The following is a 19775-nucleotide window of genomic DNA, read 5'->3' on the forward strand; positions in this document are numbered from 1 at the left end:
ATGTGAAGTATTGTAATATTCTTAAAGAAAGACAGCTATGGCCTGTTTGATATGCTAGTTACAGTGTTTTCTTGTTTGAATTAATTTGAAAGTTTGACAAACGTATTTTGTGTAATTCAAATACAATTCACCCAAATAAAAGGTCTCCAATTGGAAGTACAATCTGAGCTGTTTTTTCTCTAAATGATTTAGTAGGTAGATCTTGCCTTTCACTGAGGTCGAGGTAGGGGATCTTGAGCTTAAAAAGGTTGGTGACCACTACTCTAAACCATATTAGGTTTGACTCCGTTCCTCCTAGTTCAACGCCTCCAATAACATTTAACTTTTTGAGGATTTTTAAACATTTTAAGCATTTAAAAATCAAGCCATTACTCCTCCTGTCATCATCTTTAGCATAATATCTACCTTAATCTGATGATACTTCCATGAAGCTCTATCAGAAGACATCCCTAACTAGAGATGCAATGATTAGTGCCAATATTTCTGTGGGTTATACCACCACCAAGTACAGGTGTCCCCCGCTTTTCGAACGTTCGCTTTACGAAACCTCACTGTTATGAAAGACCTACATTAGTACCCTGTTTTCGCTTTCAGAAGCTGTTTTCACTGTTACGAGAAAAAAGCAGCACATGGAGAAAATCAGCACGTGAAAAAATCAGCACACGATAAAAAGCAGCGCGCGCCCCGAGCAGCTGCTCTCCCCGGATTCGGAACTGCATTCTTGCCGGTGTTGCTTTAACACGAGCCTGTGAGCATTCGTTTGCAAGATGAGTTCTAAGGTATTGGAAAAGCCTAAAAGAGCTCGTAAGGGTGTTACACTTAGCGTAAAACTAGACATAATTAAGCGTTTTGATTGTGGTGAACGAAGTAAGGACTAAGTGAGTTTGGCTTGTGGAAGTTGACGAACATGATGTTGAAGAGGTTTTGGCATCCCATGACCAAGAACTGATAGATGAAGAGCTGATGCAATTGGAAGAGGAAAGGATAACAATCGAAACCGAATGCAGTAGCGAACGGGCTGAAAGTGACTGCGTGAGATTTTCGCTGCAATGATAAAGTACGACTTTAATTTTGAAAGGGTACATAGGTTTAGGGGATATTTGCAGGATGGTTTGAGTCCTTATAAAGAACTGTGTGATAGAAAAATGCGCGAGGCTCAGCAGTCAAGCAAGCCTTCCGCATCAGCCACAGCAGACGATGAACCTTGACCTTCGACATCAAGGCAGGTAGTCATAGGAGAAGATGAGCTGCCTGCTCTAATGGAAACAGACGACGAGATGACACCCCAGTGTCCCACCACCCCGCGATTCGCGGAGAATGCAGCGGTAGCCGGGAGGCACACAGCACATCTTTAAGAAAAAGGCCGAAATAAACATGCTAATTAATTAGGTGCTGCTCGACATGTAATTAATTAGCATGTTTATTTCGGCTTTTCTTGTAAAGATGTGCTGGATGCCTCCTGGTTACTGCTGCACCCCTGCATGCTTCACGGTTCGGTATCTGTCGGCGGCCTGAAGGGTGGGGGCCACTGCACCACCCAACCTGCGACGACTCAGTCTAATACACCATCATCGGTGTGCTCGGCACTGAACCAATTCCGGTAAGTGATACTACACTGTACATACATTATTTCTACTTTATATAGGCTGTGTATTTTTACGTGTTATTTGGTATGATTTGGCAGCTTAAAGGTCACTGGAGAGCGTTTGCACCGTGTTTTTGCCAACAGCGCTTGCGTGAGATTTTCGCTACAGAGAACAGTTCAGTAATGATTGTGGAAAAGTATTTCTACTTTATATAGGCTGTGCATTTATCATATCATTCCTGCTTTTACTATATGTTACTGTTATTTTAGGTTTTATGTGTTATTTGGCAAGATTTGATAGGTTATTTTTGGGTCTGCGAACGCTCACAAATCTTTCCCATATAAATAAATGGTAATTGCTTCTTTGCTTTACGACATTTCGGCTTACGAACCATTTCATAGGAACACTCTACCTTCAGATGGCGGAGGAAACCTGTATTCAAATTAATTTATGCTGATAATGCAAAGGAAATATCTGATTTCTAAAGGTTAGACTAAGAACTTAAAAGCTTAAATGATATTGTATGTTTCCTAAACATATCCATTTTGCTTACACAGGAATATCATTAATATGAAAAGAAGAATTTTATGTGGGAGAATTGCATTTTCCAGGGAAGAAAAGTAAAGACTAAATTAGGAGTTTATAATTTTCCCAATGTAATTAAACACATGAATGCTGTTTGGGGAAGCAGACATTTTATACTGCTTTAGAATCTTCAGTTGTTCCAACTCCTTCCATAATCCAAACACATCCCTTGGGCAAGGAAAACCTTCAGAGGATACTCAGCTGTTTGTAAATGGTCCGGATCGATGGGGAAAGAGTTGGTCAAGCTCTGCCCTGTCACGAAAGTGGAGGGCACAAGAGGTTCAGAGAGAGTAGAAAGTAGGCCATCTTAAAGTAGTAATCTATCATGAAGTTGATATCACCAATCAATTCATTCTCTGTGGCTTAGCAATCCAGGCTCTTCTAAAGAGAATGAAAAACACCAAAACATCATTTTAAAAATCTATTGCAAAGGTAGACTATGATACCTACTAATATCGTGTTTATCTCTCACTGAAATAGTAATAGCCTAATTTATTTCAAACAGAAGCAATTGTACTTTGATATGAACCTTAACCTTGAATGGTAATAAGATCAGTAAAAAAGATTTTGAGTAAACACAATAAACTATAATCATTCGTACATAATGAGGACATTCCATGAAGTGTGATCATATACTGTATATTGATATGGAATGTCTTCTATTGCAAAGTCTTTCAGAAAATACCTCTCACCTCTGTCCTATGCACCATCTGCCATTTTCCATCAGATGTCTGTTTACAGAATTCGAGGTAAGGATCTGATTTTCCCCAAAAGTCCTAGAATCCCAAATAAAACCAAACACTGCATATTATTTCTGAATATAAAATTTCACACTGTAAATTATATCTTCCAGAAGAACTTATTAGCAATGTGTTTTTATAAAAAGTTGTGCATTACCTTTTTATCTAGTTTACGAGCTTGAACTTCAAAGTTAACCACTCGGTTATCTTTTACTTCTTCTGCAAAAATCTAGAGAAAGCAAAGCCAATGAAATTTACTAAAAAGGCACATTAGCTTTCAATCTTCTTACTTTAGATTAATCAATTAATAAATCTTTTGGCTCCAGGATGAATGCACTTTAGAGTTAATTCAGAAAATCTATTCCCAGACAACCCGCTGTACTACTCATCATTTGATTAAATGGAAGATAAATTCAGGCATGGCCTCCAAACTACTCTCCTCTCCATTCAGCTCTTCCTCACAAAGTAGAGAGGTCAGGAATTCAACCGATAGAACAGGATACAAGTGCTTGGCTGCGTAATGCCCTTCTAACATAAATGCATTGTTGCATCCACATTACCCTAAGTTGCTTCACAAAGTTACTTTATCATTGCTACAGAAGACATCAAGAACCAGGCCTGGTGTGAAACAACAGAAGAGGTTGTACACCTGAGACCACACTTGGAGTATTGTGTGCAGTTTTGGGCTCCTTATTTTGGAAAAGATATACTGACATTGGAGAGGGTTCAGAAAAGATTCACGAGAATGATTCCAGGAATGAAAGGGTTACCGTATGAGGAACGCCTGGCAGCTCTTGGGTTGTATTCCCTGGAGTTCAGGAGAATGAAAGGGAAATCTCATAGAAACATTCTGAATGTTAAAAAGCCTGAACAGATTCTAGATACCAAAGTTATTTCCCATGATAGGCAAGTCAAGAACAAGAGGCCATGACTTCAGGATTGAAGGATGTCCATTTAGAACATGATGTGATGAGGAGAAATTACTTTAGTCAGAGGGTGGTAAATCTGTAGAATTTATTGCCACAAGTGGCTGTGGAGGCCAAGTCACTGGGTGCACTTAAGGCAGAGATACATAGGTTCTTGATTATCCAGGGCATCAAAGGGTATGGGGAGAAGGCAGAGGAGTGGGGGTGACTGGAAGAATTAGGTCAGCCCATGATTGAATGGCGGAGCAGACTCAATGGGCCAAATGGCCTACTACTGCTCCTATATCTTATGGTCTTAGAGGTAGAGAATTATACCCCCAGGGAGAGGGAGCAGAGGTGGTTGATGAAGCTGAAGTAAATTCAACAGCCGTTGCACAGATGGAGGAGGAGATAAAGCAGGTGGGCAGCTTGGCAGGCCACAGTGCACTCCTTTGGCTGATTTAACTGCCACTTCCAGTGAATAGATTCAAGGTTCTCAACAATACTCCAAGTACTCCTCCTCTATTGTTAACAGTCATGGACTAGTGATTCCCATGAAGCATTTGGGGATCTTTAAAAAAAACAGAGGCATTGAGAACATCCTTGAATCTTTTATTATGGCCTTGGAATAGATGGTGGTGAATTTAATTACTGATGCCTGCCTTAATTGTGAGATGGTGCTCAAGATATGGAAAGTATTCCACATTTTAACGCCTTAGGCACATAACCCATTTTCTCTCAAAAGCTTCTGTGAGCAAGTAGACAACCACTTGACAGGTCAGCTTGCAAAAGCACCCATACACACAAGCCTTGTTTGCATATTATTACTTCAGTCATAAAATGCATTTTATCTGTCCAACAGATTAGAACAGATCTGGATGAAACACACATTTCAATGAAATAGAAAGGGTAATACTGAGTTTGACAACAGTCTGTGTGAAGATTGTGTCTGCTGTAAACGTATTGGTTAAGATTACAACTTGATGTACGATGGGGGTGAATTTCTTTGAGCAGTCAAAATTCAGGATGCTCTATAGAGCCTTGTGTTTGAGGATGCCAATGGCTTTTGTAAAGTAAAAACAAATGATGTGATGATGTATAGAGATCACTGCTAATCCCTGATGGTAATATGATCAACGACTCTGGTCCTTATAAAGAGCATTCCACTCTACTTCATAGCTAAACAACTTCCTTAAAATATTGTTAATGCAACACTTTTAAAGGTTTTGGCCCTTCTCACTTAAATTTTCTTCTTTATTTGCTAGGTGATTGCGTTTAATGCACAATTAATGTTAGTAATAAAAAAAAATTTCTTACACAACTAACCTTTTACCAATTGGCAAAGGGACCCAAATGTCCTGAAATAACATGATAACCAACCTGACCCTGAATTTTTCCAAGGAACCAGCATTAAGGCCAGTTTGAATGAAGAATACCAGCAGTAAAACAGAGCATCATTAATTTTGGAGTTGATCACTAATCTCTAGCAAGATTTGAGTCTGTACCGTGATTGTTCCTTTTCCTGCCGCTTTCCCATTGTGCAGCGTTAGAGGTCTGGTCAATTTCTTGCTGGAGACAATCTGTGAAAGAATTCAAGTTTGTATTAACATATTGTCAAAAGTATAAGATCCAAGAAAATAAACTAAATTAAAAGGTGATCCAATTTTCCTCAAAAGTGGATTTTCCTCAAGCAGATGTATTTATTTGAAACTTAGCCACGGCAGGAGCTCAAAATGTTCACATAGATTAGCTTCTACACATTGTCTTTGAAATTCTGTTGCAGTATCAGAGGAAGAGTAGTACAATGCACCAATGTTGAATATTTAATGCTACCAACTGGAAATGAGTTTCTTGATATACAAATTGACTTTGAAGATAACATAAACAAATCAGTATTTCTAGAAATACAAGGGTTCTGATTACCACGTACTCCATTAGGATTCCTCCAAAATCTTCACATATTCCGCACCAGTGCACTAGGCATCCAATGTCATGCTACTGACCCATTTTCTTACCAATTTCTTTGAGGTTCTAACTTGAAATCATTAAAAAACCAGAATAGTAAAAATAAAATTATTTTATAGCTATATAAATACCACTTTTAAGATATACCACCCTCTGTCAACAGAGAAGGGATTTATAGTTAAAAAAATAGCATATCTTAAAACTTCATTATATAAATCTTAGAGTATTGATAACATTTCTTGCATTAACTTAATAAAATAGAAGTCCTTCATTGATTGGCCCTAAATACAAATTCAATCGCTTACATTAATATATATTTTTTTAAATGCTTCAAATTCTGCAAACCTGAAATTAAAATAAAATGCTGGAAACACTCAGCAGGTCAGGTAGCATCTGAGAAATGAGAAACTGAGCTTAAACTCCAGATCCAAGACTCTTCATCTGAACCTAATCCACTTGAGTAGTTTAAAGAATAAATAAACAAAATAATTGCATTTACCTGACCCAAGGTGCATTCAAATTCTCCCAGAAAGTCATCATCACCCAGATCAAAAGTTTCATTATCAATATCATAGACGCCAAATTTCAACTTCTGGACTTGTTCAAAATAATAATCAATCAGAAATTTCTTAGAAAATTTTGGATCGAGGCAATTCTTAACCATTTCTGTACGACCAATCTAGGAAAGACAAAGATCAATGAACTATTCAATTACTTACACATCAGAATATGCAATCTGAAATCCATCAAGGAAGAGAGGAAAAAAAAATAAGCAGTAACACAAGTTTCAAACTAGTTGCAACTTCAGTAAAAGACCTAAGCAACAATCACATATCAGATCAATTCAAAGGCAAGATATTAGCATGATCTTCTGGCAAGGCCAGCTGCAGATCCATACTCACATCATTCTACAGATATGCAGGAGGGCGCATTCTAACAAGCTGCATCACTGTTTGGAACAAAAACTGGCCTGGAGTGGACAGGAAGGCTCTACAATGGGTAGTCAAAATTGCCCATTGCAGGACCACCAGAATCAATAACAGTTACCAAGCTATAAGACTGATCAACACTTCCACCAACTAACTCTGCCACTACTTTATTATTTCCTGCCAGTCACCTTATGGACATACAGTCAATCTATGCATATAAACTACCTTACGTATTTATATTTCTTACATGTTGTTAGTTTTATTATTGTGTTCTTTATCTTTCGTGCTGCATCGGATCCAGAGTAACATTTATTTCATTCTCCTTATACTTGTGTACAGGAGAGGAAATTAAACAGTCTGAAATCTTGAATCAGTAAAAGCTCAAAAGCGTAGCTTTTGTATAAATATCGGTGAAAAGTGGGAAGTAAAACTACTGAAATTCAAGATGTAGCATTAGTGTCCAATGTGCATATTTTAATACATTTTCATTTCCAACGTGAAGTAAATAATCAATTTTAAAATGCAGCTGCAAACACACAGACATGCCTTCTATCACTGTAGTCTATTGTACAGTCTTTCTAATTAACAGCTGGCTAAAAAATAAGCCTGTATCACTTTTACATGGTTAGCAATCTACATAAATAAAGGTAAATGCTAATAATTTTCTTTAGAATGTGCATCCATTATATATAAAAAAGTATAAAAATACTCCTTACCTCAACCCACTGATTTCCACCAGTATTTAACAGGAGTGCACAGAGTGGATCAGACTTAGAGAAAACATCTTTATCAAGTAAATTTTCACAGGAAATGCTTAGTTCCACCTTACTCACACAATCTGCCATCTGTAAACCTGCAACACACATTATAATATCTTGTATATTATAAATACATAATTGAAGCTTTATCAAAAATTTATTAAAAGATAAATGGCTGCATAATAAACATGATAATGACCATCCGCCTCTTGGGAATTGAATTTACCATTACTAAGTCTTTGTGAACTTCAGTCCTCTTTTTAAGTACATGATTAAAATATGGAGCACATTTTGTAACAGTAATATGTTAACTTCTATCAGAAATAATCAGAACCTTTTTTCTTTCAGATTGAACATTCTCTGTTTCACTGAATGAGATGATTATGAACTGGGATTCAAACACCCATTTGTCCCAGAAATCAATTCCACACCAGCTGGGAGCTCATTGAAGGGGAGGTGCAACTTGATAATGAAAGTTGAAAAAACGTGTCAGAATAATGACAGCCATGTTTCACTTATATCAGCATTAAAACGGACTGTCTTTTGAACCAATTGTTTAGATCAGGATCAGAATCAGGTTTAACATCACCGGCAAATGTCGTGAATTGTTTTAACTTTATGGCACCAGTACTATGACATACGTGATAAATATATAGAGAAAAACTGAATTCCAGTAAATACATGTCTATTAAATAGTTAAATTAAAATAAGCAGTGCAAAAAAAAACAGAAATAAAAAAGTAGTGAGGTAGTGTTCATGGGTTCAATGTCCATTTAGAAATCAGGTGGCAGAGCAGAAGAACTGTTTCTGAATAACTGAGTGTGTGCCTTCACGCTTCTGTACCTCCTTCCTGATGGTAACAATGAGAAGAGGGCATATTCTGGCTGGTGGAAGTCCTTAATGATGGATGCTGCCTTCCCAGACATCACTTCTTTGAGGCGTCTTGGACACTATGGAGGCTAGTACCCGTGATGGAGCTGACTAATTTTGCAAGTTACTTCGATCTTGTGCAGTAGCCCTCCCCCCACCCCTCACACCAGACAGTGATGCAGCCAGTCAGAATGCTGTCCACGGTAATTTTGTAGAAGGTTTCAAGTGCTTGCAAATCATCATGCAGCAAACACAAAAAGATGAATTTTCACCAGCAGCCGAATATGAGAACAGTTCTCCGCAAAACTGCTGACTGAGAGTACAAGACTTTAGTAATGTCAAATAAGTGAATCATGCACTAATTGGAGCAGCTCCTCCCAGTCCTCTTGGAACTGCCATGGTACATATCATGTCCAGTGTGCCTTTCGGACGATCAAATTCATACTTTGGTTCAAAAAGCAGCTCTTCAGTATCTATGAGGTGGTGAATGTAGACGACCCCGACAATTGCTTTCCCTGTCATAGGCAGAAAAGGTCTCCACTGTTGGATATCTTTTTTCAAGATGGTCCCAATTATAACAACTCTGAGAGCCTGAAACATGCAGCCCAGTTACGTATGAGGATGCTGTGGAACTCTGGCTGATTGAAACACATACTATAAAGAATCATGAAGAGACCACTTCCTACATTTGATGATATAGCTGATAAAAATTCATATTCACCTTTTGTGCTCCTGCACAACTTTTGACCATCTGAGGTAAAAAAAATGTTTGAATATCAAGTCCCTCTACCAGTGACAGTGACATCACACCTCCTGAGACATCAACTGCACCCAGCAAACTCATTTAACAAAGATCACTGACTCCCAAGTGTCCCTGTCCAACAACACCATTCAAGTTCATTGTCATCTGACTGTACATATTGTTACAACTTTGTAATGTACCAGCAGCAAGGGATGACAAATTGAGTTGGGTTTAAATATTAAAACCACTATATTTATTTACATCTATTCAAAAATATAGAAAAAAAAACAAACTACTTTCTTAAACAGAAGTTAACAGCGTTATGCATCTATAGCTGCCTTATAGTCAAACATAGATCCCGTTCTTAACAAATCTCATAGTCTTATAGTGGCAGTCCAGAGAGTCCCAGTAATTCATGAAATAGGTGAGAGGAGAGATTTGTGGATTCATAGTGTAGTGACAAGGCGATCACGGCGAATTCCATAGATTCCACGGCTAGCAAACAAGAAGCAGTTACCGAAGATCCTAGCCGAGGAATACTCTTCTGAAGTTCATGAAGAGCGATTTCACAAAGTGACTGTCATGAAATCCACACCCATGGATCATACGAAGGACAGACACGTCTCTACAATGCACAGTGTGCCGCTGATTAGCCAATCTTTGGGTATGAGTAAGCATTAGACTTTACCCTTCTCAATCGTGAGCTGTTTCCGGATAGCTCGAAGTGCAGTCTTCACTCTCTCTCTCTTTCCTTCGACTCCTCGACTCCTTCTCAGCACTGTCCACATTTCTTTTATACCGTCATAAGGTAATGCTCACAGAAACGAAACTGTGGACCCTCAGTAAAATGAATCTGGGGACACGTAACACCCACAGTAAACGTAACTATGGACTTCCAGGAAAACGAAACTGTGGACACGTAACAATATATACAACCAAACAAAACACCGTGCTTCTGGACCACAATTCACCCACACAAAGTATATCACACACAGCATATAAACCAAAATATTACACTACAAGTTAATTTATAAAATATAATTCAAAATGCATGTAGAAAAGCACAACACAGGTAAACAGCACAGTAAATAGCTCACTGTCCTAGTGACAAGATCTCCATGGTGATAGGGGATTCATTAGTCTCGCATTCTGAGGGAAGAAGCTGTTAGCCAAACTGGCAGTCCTAGGCCTGATGCTTCTGTACCTCTTTCTTGACGGTAGTGGGTCAGAGACTGCAGGATGGGTGGTAGAAGGATGCTTGGGTCCTTCATCTGCAACATTCCAAGTAAATGTCGCAAATAGGGGTGAGGGAAACCCCAGTGATCCGCTTAGCACTGATTACTGTCCTCCGTATGATCGTGCAGTCCAATGCCTTGCAGCTTCCATACCACACGATGATCCAGCCAGACAGGACATTTCCAATGGTCCTCCAGTTGAAAGTTGTTAGAATGGGGGCAGGGCACCTTGCACGCCTGAATCTCCTCAGGAAGTGTAGAAGCTGCTGTGTCTTCTTGACTAGTAAGGTGGTGATGTGGGTCCAGGTTACATAGCCTGTCATGTGCTTTCAAGGAACTTTGTGCTCTTCTCTCTCCCCACGACAGAGCCAATGATGTGCAATAGAGCGTGTTGACCCGTGCCTTCCTAAAGTCCACAATCAATTCTTTTGTCTTGTTCATGTTGAGACTCAAGTTGTTGTTCTAACACCATTTGCCAAGCCTCTCGACCTTCTCTCTGTATGTCCACTCATCATTGTTGCCGATGAGGCCAACCACTGTAATATCATCAGGGAACTTGATGATGCAGTTTGAGCTGGATCTGGCAGAGCAGTCATGAGTCAGCAGCGTGAACAGCAGCAGGGTGAGCACACAACCCTGGGGGGTGGTACCAGTGCTCAGCATCATGGTGCTTCAGATGATGCTGCCAACTTGGACTGACTGGGGTCTTTCCATTAAGAAGTCCAAGATCCAGTTACAGGGAGGGATGATGAATGGTGGAGACAAGGAGCTTTGAAGCAGAAGCGTATTAACTAAGAAACTACCCACCTGCAGTTGTGGGACAGGAATACTCAGGTATCATTTGGACTGCTTATATGATAGGCATCTGTTAGTCTCGCGAGACCATGGATTTGCTCCTTGGAAGGTTTCCAGGGCACAGGCCTGGGCAAGGTTGTATGGAATACTGGCAATTGCCCATGCTGCAGATCTCCCCTCTCCATGCTACCCATGTTGTCCAAGAGAAGGGCACTAGGGCCAATACAGCTTGGCACCAGTGTCATCGCAGAGCAATGTGTGGTTAAGTGCCTTGCTCAGGGACACAACATGCTGCCTCAGCTGAGGCTCCAACTAGCGACCTTCAGATCACTAGACCGACACCTTAACCACTTGGCCACGTGCCAACTTTGGACTATTACGCTTTTTAGAAAATAGTTTCTCCTTTTTCTGTCCATTTATAATCATTTTCGGTGTGATAGACTCCGAGTAGAGTGTCCATTTTTGGAGTATGGTGACTGGAATATGAATAATGTGACCAAACCAATGGACCTGGCAGTGAAATTACAGCCTCAATGCTGGGGATACAGAACAGAATAGGAATAGGCCTTTCAGCCCACAACGTCATGCCAGATAATGATGTCTACTTAATGTCGTCTCCCTGCACATAGTCCACATGCCTCCATTCTCTGCATATTCATATGTCAATCTGAGAGGCTCTTAAATGCCTCCATCATATCTGCCTCCACAACGGACCCATCAATAACTTTAGAGCTTGCAGAAATGGAAGTCAATCTTTATCCCAAATCCAACACTCATACAATCATGCTCTCAAAAAAAGTCTCAGAAAGTAATAAAAATAATTAGAAGCATATAAAGTGCCTCACAAATCTAAAATGTTTCTTAAAAACCTCCATAATAACTCTCTTTCTATTAGCAAATTCTGGCCGATAACCAACAATTTAATATGACTGCATATAGACTGTTTGCTGTACAGTCATGCTTTTAGGGAGTAGGTAAGGAGGTGGGAGACCATTGCCGCAGTGTTTGTTTTCAGTCATTTATACATCAAACGGTGCGCAGAAAATTGTATCACCAGACATATGTCACTGTCATCAACAAACAAGTCCATTAATTTGTGGATTAAAATCCCTTCTTTAAGTTTAACTTACCGGCTGCTGAAACAAATTTGTGATTTATAAAATCTCAACTGTTACTGTACAATTTTTTTTTTAAAAATCAACTCATTCTTATTGGACTTCCTGCAAAATCCTTGCAGTTCTTAGGGTCATGATACTCCATGATAATTCAAAGATTCTGAATCCATAACAGTGGATGAATAGAAGTATAGCTTTGAATTAAAGTAATTTTGCTTTGGAAAGAAACTTGGAAGGAGGTCATCCACAACAGCTGAACAGCTGTTCTTCCTGCATGATTCAATTTGGTTGGGACAATATGTGAGCATCTGTACTACCAGAGCTGGTCCAAAGAACATAATCATCTTGTTCTGATCAATGTGTAGACATTCTCCAGGTTACATAACGGTTCCAAGAACTGACGTAACCCAAAGCTTATCCAAGTCTGAAATGTTGGTGGCAGATATCACAGAAATTGCATAGGTTAATTACCTTGAGATTAGAACAGAGAACATAGAACAGGCTCTTTGGCCTACTTTGTTGTGATGATCTCATCAAATGCCCAACTAAACTAACCACTTCTGCCTACACAATGTCCAGTTCCCATCATCCTCTGCAAATTCATGTGCCTATCTAAGAGCCTCCTGAGTGTTTCCATCACATTTGCCTCTACCACCATCCCGGGCAGCGCATTCCAGGCAGCCAGCATTCATATCAAAACCTTGCCACACACACCTCCTTTGAACTTAACCTCTCTGAAATTAAATCCATGGCTTCTGGTATTAATGTTGCAACACTAGGAAAATGATACTGGCTACCTACTGTATCTATGTTTCTCAAGATCTTCTAACAGATTTCTTAGCTTCCACTGCTCCAGTGAAAACAAACTAAGCTTGTCTAACCTCTCCTTATAACACTTTAATCCAGGTAGCATCCTTGTAAACCTCTTCTATACCCTTTCCAAAACCTCCACATCCTTCCTATAATGGGGAAACCAGACTCAATGCAATATTCCAGATGCAAGCTAACTAGATGCAGCAAAACCTAAACTTGCAAAGACAAGTATGGCTAACACAAGGGGGCATAGTTGTAAATGACTAACATGAGGGGACATAGTTTTAAGGTGCTTGAAACCTTCATTTTAGGTACCGAGAAGATATCAGGGTTAGGTTTTTCCAGACAGAGAGTGGTGGGTGCGTGGAAGGCACTGCCGGTGGTGGAAGAGGATACAATAGGGTCTTTTAAGAGCCTCTTGGATAGGTACATGGAGCTTAAAAAAAAATAGAGGACTATGCGCTAGGGAAATTCTAGGCAGTTTCTAGAGTAGGTTACATGGTCGGCACAACATTGTGGGCTGAAGGGCCTGTAATGTGCTATAGATTTCTATGTTCTATGTCCTATGCCTTTTTTTTTTACCACCCCATCAACCTGTGCATCCATTTTCAGGGAGCTTTGGACTTGGACCCCAGGATCCCTCGGCACATCAATATTGTCACGGGTCTTCCCATGAACAGTATACTGTCTCTTTACATTTGCTCTCCCAAAGTGCAATACCTCACATTTGGCCAGGATAACTCCATCTGCTATTTTTTTTTACCCACATCTGTAACTGACCTATACCGTGCTGTATCCTTTGCAATGCTCTACATCACCAACCTTAATATCGTCTGTATCTTTGTACTAAAATATGTATCGCAGACAGCAGGGGCTCCAGTAGAGATCCCTGCAGAACAATGGTCTCAGACCTCCAGCCTTCATCAATCACTTTCTGCACCTCATCAAAAAACTCAATCAAGTTAGTAAGACATGGCTTGCCATGCACAATGTCAAGGTAACTGCCCTAATTAGGTCATGGTTTTCCAAACGCTCATAAATCCTATCCCTAAGAACTCTCTCCAGTAATGCCCCTACTCACTGGTATATACAGAAGTTTCCAGGATTATCCTTACTGCCCTTCTTGAATAATGGAACAACATTAGCTATTCACCAGTCCTCCAAAATCTCACTTATGACTGGAAAGGGCATGAAAATTGCATCAGTCAAGGCCACAACAAATCCATCTTTTGCCCCTCACAATAACCTTGGGTATAACCCAGCAAACCCTGAGGATTTACCTATCTCTGAGGAGTCAGGTGAGTGAGCTTCCCCCCAGCTCCATTTTAACCAATTTTTACAGGAGCCCCATTGAGACTGCCCTGACCTACTGAATCACCATCTGATACGGAAGTTGCAGGGCACCTGACCACAGGTCCCTACAAAGGATTACGAGGACTGCTGAGAAGATCTTCGGGGTCCTCTTCACCATCATAGATATTTATCAGGAGCGCTACATAAGCAGGGCCCTTGGCATTGTCAGTGATCCCTCCCATCCATCCAACAATCCAACATCCACCGGGTTGTAAAACTATTGAAGTCCTTCCCACCACCCAAGTGCCATCATGTATGAAATGCCAGTGGTGCTATACTGTTTACTTTTTAAACTTGTATATGCACCTTATTATTTGTTCATTTATTTGTGGTAATATTACTTTATGTGTTATATGTGAGAGTTGTGTGTGTTGCATCGTGCACCTTAGTCCAGAGGAATGTGGTCTTGTTTGACGGTATACATGTGTATGGTTGAATTACAATAAACTTGAAATTCTACTTAATATTCTTAGCACAGATCTTAGAATTAGTTAATTCCCATCAATTTGTACTACAGATTCAAAACATACCAGACCACAGAAAGTTGGACTAGAGTGTTTCAACCTGTATACAAGTCTTTTAGACTAGACATATTTCAGCCACAGGGCACTGGTGAACATTGATGAAGCATTAACTAAATTTCAGTTTTATCTGTATTGTATTGAGCTACTGAAGTAGTGTTACTGCTAAACAAATCCAGGAAAAATGCAATAATCAAAATGATTGCATACTTGATTGAAATTACAGAAATATAAAGGTCCAAGCAATGCAGGGTGAAAAAAGGATGATAAATGGCACAATGGCAGCTCAAATACAATCTTCAAATCTAATACTTTATCTCCAATCACTCCTCCTCAGTTATCACAAGTTGTACATCAAAGAAAAACTCTTTAGCTCACTAAACCCATACCAATCTTTTTGCCCACTTATACTGACCCCATTTCCCATATTAGCTCTGCACCCTTTTATAAGTTTCTGTCTAAATGCTTCTTAAACATAGTAACTGATTTTACTGATTTCATAGTAACTTTCAAATGTCAACTACGTTGTTAAAAATAATTTTCCCCTCAACTCCCTTTTGAATCTCCTTCCTTTCCAACTTAAGCCTATGTCCTCTAATTTTTGACCATCAGGAAATATTCTGACTACCTACCATACATGTCTGGCTCTGGCCTGATTTGACTTTCCAGAATGTGACACCTCACACTGTCCTCATCTGTGAATATCAACCAACCTGGATATTTATTCTATGTGAACCAACAGAAATATATAGCATGAATCAAATCTAATCCTTGTGTGACAGTCAGAGCATAATAATCCAGTGAAACTTCAAGTAGAAAGAAATCAAGTAATTCAATTTTAGCAGATACACAAGAGCTTTGCAATTATGTTACCTAGGATGCAACCAAGTAATACGAAATCACTATTCAGAAGTTTTTTTATAGGATAAATCCAGGCCTCACCACTGAGCAATGGCCTAGGCATAAAATCTCAAAAAAAAGTCACATCAAACCAGTTTACTGTGTAAAATCCTTTTCATTAATATCTGGATACACAGCAAAATTGGGAGAACTGACCCACAGTAGTGCTGTTGTTAAATGCCTGAGAATAAATCGGGCTCTAGACATTATTCAACAACACCAGGGAAGATTTAATTTCAATTGCCATTCACATCAGATGCCATATACTGTCCACCTCCATATCCAGAAAGCAAGCTTAAGTTCCCCTGTATTCAATTTCCTTTAGGATCACTACCTAGTTTCAGGCTGTTTAATTCCTGTCTCATTATATATTTAATTCTCATCGCAATGTTAGGCTATCAATCTTGCTTTCAGAAAACTGTTGAATTCTGAATTTAAAAACAATTAATACATGTTCAATGGGAAAACAAAGATATTTCATTTCAGTAGTAACATATTGACGCAATTATAAAGACACATCAGTGTCTGTATTTCATTGGAGAATATCACCAAAGACTCTAGCAAATTTCTAAAGACATACAAGAGCATTGTCACTGGTTGCATCACTGTCTGGTATGGAAGTGCCAATGCACAGAATCACAGAGGGTTTTAAACTCAGCCAGCTCCATCATGGGCTGTAGCCTCCCCACTATCGAAGACATTGCTTCAGAAAGGCAGCATCCGTCATTAAGGAACCCTACCACCCAGGACATACCCTCTTCTTATTGCTACCATCGAGGAAGTGGTACAGGAGCCTGAAGACACAAAATCCTCCCGGGAGGGGGGAGAAGATGGCAGCGCGACGACAGCGCACGCGGCCACTTCGGTGATGAATATCTGTTACTTGTCAAGTGGGGGATCGTGCACAATCCTGATTTGATGGAGACAGACGTGAGAGCACAGTGGAACATCTGGAAAACTTCTGAAATGACTGTTTTGCTACTGCTGCTTCTGTGTGGTAACTGGAATCTCTGGAGCTGAAGGCCCCGAAATCCTCGGCTTTGCGTGTTTCAACGGCCGGGGAGAGGTCGAAGGCGCTCAGCAGAGGCTGGTGCTCAGGAGGCGGTATCAGAGAGGCGACTCGGAAGCTCGGAGTTTTCGGACGGATGGACTCAGTGTCGACTGTGGTCGGCTGCTTCCAAGGTATCGACAAGTTGACAGTGCCTGGAGGTTTATGGCAGGGAGTTTCTCCCTCTTGCCGCCTGCTACCAGAGACCTGGGAGTCAATTGACTCGGGACTTTGAGAACTTTTTTTTTTACTGTACCCATGGTCTGTTCTTTATCAAATTATGGTATTGCTTTGCACTGCTGTAACTATATGTTATAATTATGTGGTTTTGTCAGTGTTAGTCTTTGGTCTGTCTTGTGTTTCTGTGATATCACTCCAAAGAAACATTGTATCATTTCATAATGCATGTATGCATTTCTAAATGACAATAAAAGAGGACTGAGTGTTCTCATAATCTAATCCAATCAACATTTTAAGAACAGACTCGGTCATCAGATTTCTGAATGGTCTATTTTGCTTTCATTTTGCACTTTTTAAAAATATATTTCTGATTGCAACTTATTACAATTTTTATGCATTGCACTACAGTGCTGCTGCAAAACAAGTATGGCAGCACAAGTCAGTGATAATAAACCTGATTCTGATTGTAAGTACAGCTGAATGATGGCCTCGAGCATACCTAGTCTTTAAAAGAACAAGATATTCATAGATATTTTGTGAGTGACCCTTAATTACCTTCATCCTCCTCACCAGTACGGGAATCAACTAGTTTCAACTCACCTGAGTCACCTACTGTGTATATCAGTACACTTTAAAAAATATAAACTGAATACATCAGATTTTAAACACACTTCAAATCAGACACTGGAACTCGTTAAAGGCTGCAGGGGCCAGTATTGTTCATTCCATGGATAACAGTACTTCAATTGCATAATAAATTATTTCTGGGTCGCCAGTATTATTTTCTCTCATCTATCACAACTGAGTTTCTTTTAACCTAAATTCATTGTATAATTTTACGTCACAGTATCAAGTTTAACCAATAAGCAGATTAGCACCATAACTGTATTATCATCAATGGTTCTCGCACCCAGAATGTTATTTTCACACACATGGAACATCAGTTTTGTTTACAATACAATCAATGTTACAATAGGATGATGCTAATTTACACAAAAGGTGATCAGATAACATTACTATATCTTAGTCATCACATTCCAGTGTAACAAAATGTATCACATGATAACATCAAAATGTAATCCCTCCATCTCAAATTACTACACACTTTGTTAAGATATAAAACCACACCACTTCAGCAAATAACAGTGGCGGCACTGCTTGATTTTACAAAGACATTGGGAAAACCATCACAGTTCTCCGGGTTTAATGTCAAATTGCACAGCTGCAAGATCATACAAACTTAATGTTTTACTTTAAACTAATACCAAGAATCAATAAGATTCTGGAATGATGCCCAAGATCTGGGAAGTTCCAAATGTCACTCCACTCTTCAATAGGGAGAGAGGAAAAAGAAAGGCTGGATGTCTGACGTCAGTGAAAATGCTGGAGCAAAATTGTTAAGTATGTGGTTTCAAGATACTTGGAAGCACATGATTAAGTAGGGCATAGTCGGCATGGTTTCCTCAAGGGAAAACCTTGACTGACAGATCTGTTGAAACCCTTTGAAGTAACAAGCACGGATGTTGTGTACTCAGATTTTCAGAAATCCTTTGACAAGGTGCCACACATGAAACAGTTGAACAAATTAAGAGCCCATAGTATTACAGGAAAGATACAAGCATGGATAGAATATTAGCTGATTGGCAGGAGGCAAAGTCTGGGAATAAAGGGAGTCTTTTCTGGTTGGCTGCCAGTGACTAGTGGTGTTCCACAGGGATCTGTGTTGGGACCGCTTATTTTTACATGTCAATGATTTGGATGATGGAATTGATGGCTTTGTGGCCAAGTTTGTGGATGATATGAAGATAGGTGAAGGGGCAGGTAGTGTTGAGGAAGCACAGAGGCTATAGAAGGACTTCAATAGATTAGGAGAATGGTCAAATAAATGGCAGATGGAATACAGTGTCTGCAACTGTTTGGTCAAGCACTTTGGGAGAAGGAATAAAACCGTAAGTCATTTTCTAAATGGAGAGAAAATACACAAATCTGGTGCAAAAGGACTTAGGAGTCCTCATGCACAATTCCCTAAAGGTTTACTTGCAGGTTGAGTTGATGGTGAAGAAGGCAAATGTAGTATTACCATTCAGTTCGAGAGGATTAGAATACAAATACAAGGATGTAATGTTAAAGCTTTATAAGGCACTGGTAAAGCCTCCCTTGGAGTAACGTGAACAGCTTTGGACCCGTTATCTAAGAAAGGATGGGCTATATTGGAGAGGGTTGAAAGGAGGTTCACAAGAATAATTCCTGGATTTGAGAGGCTTATCATATGAGATGTGTTTGATGGCTCTGAGGCCGGTAGAAGAATAAGGGGGAAGAACTCAGTGAAACCTATCAAATGTTGAAAGGCCTCGACAGAGTAGATTTGGAGAGGATGCTTTCCTATGGTGGGGAAGTCGAAGACCAGAGGACAAAGCCTCAAAATAGATGGACATCCATTTAGAACAGAGTTGAGAAGAAATTTCTTTAGCCAGCAAGTGGTGAACCTGAGGAATTTGCTGACACTGGTGGTTGTGGAGACCAAGTTATTGGGTATACTTGAGGCAGGCATTGATAGATTTGTGATTAGTCAGGGCATGAAGGATACGGGGAGAAGACAGGAGACTGGTGCTGAGAGGGAAATGGATTTCAGCCATGATGAAATGGCAGAACAGACTGGATGAGCCAAATGGCCTTATTATGCCTATATCTTATGGTCAAATGACTGAATGCATCTTTCCGCACCAAATAAATTT

The 19775-nt window shown here is 39.7% G+C and overlaps 1 protein-coding gene across 1 annotated transcript in view; it reads right to left on the reverse strand.

Annotated features, from left to right (window-relative positions):
* LOC134353581 (copine-3-like) overlaps positions 1 to 19775 on the reverse strand; it is a 72817-nt gene that overhangs the window by 40477 nt on the left and 12565 nt on the right. Inside the window, exons 2-6 of the mRNA XM_063061663.1 lie at positions 7427 to 7563; positions 6281 to 6460; positions 5322 to 5396; positions 3069 to 3140; positions 2864 to 2947 (exon numbers count right to left, since the gene is read on the reverse strand). Of these exons, the coding sequence (XP_062917733.1) occupies positions 2864 to 2947; positions 3069 to 3140; positions 5322 to 5396; positions 6281 to 6460; positions 7427 to 7555 (540 nt within the window). The 5' untranslated portion in view covers positions 7556 to 7563. The remainder of the gene's footprint in view (positions 1 to 2863; positions 2948 to 3068; positions 3141 to 5321; positions 5397 to 6280; positions 6461 to 7426; positions 7564 to 19775) is intronic.

This window comes from Mobula hypostoma, chromosome 1, assembly GCF_963921235.1.
Source record: "Mobula hypostoma chromosome 1, sMobHyp1.1, whole genome shotgun sequence".
Lineage (NCBI taxonomy): Eukaryota > Metazoa > Chordata > Chondrichthyes > Myliobatiformes > Myliobatidae > Mobula > Mobula hypostoma.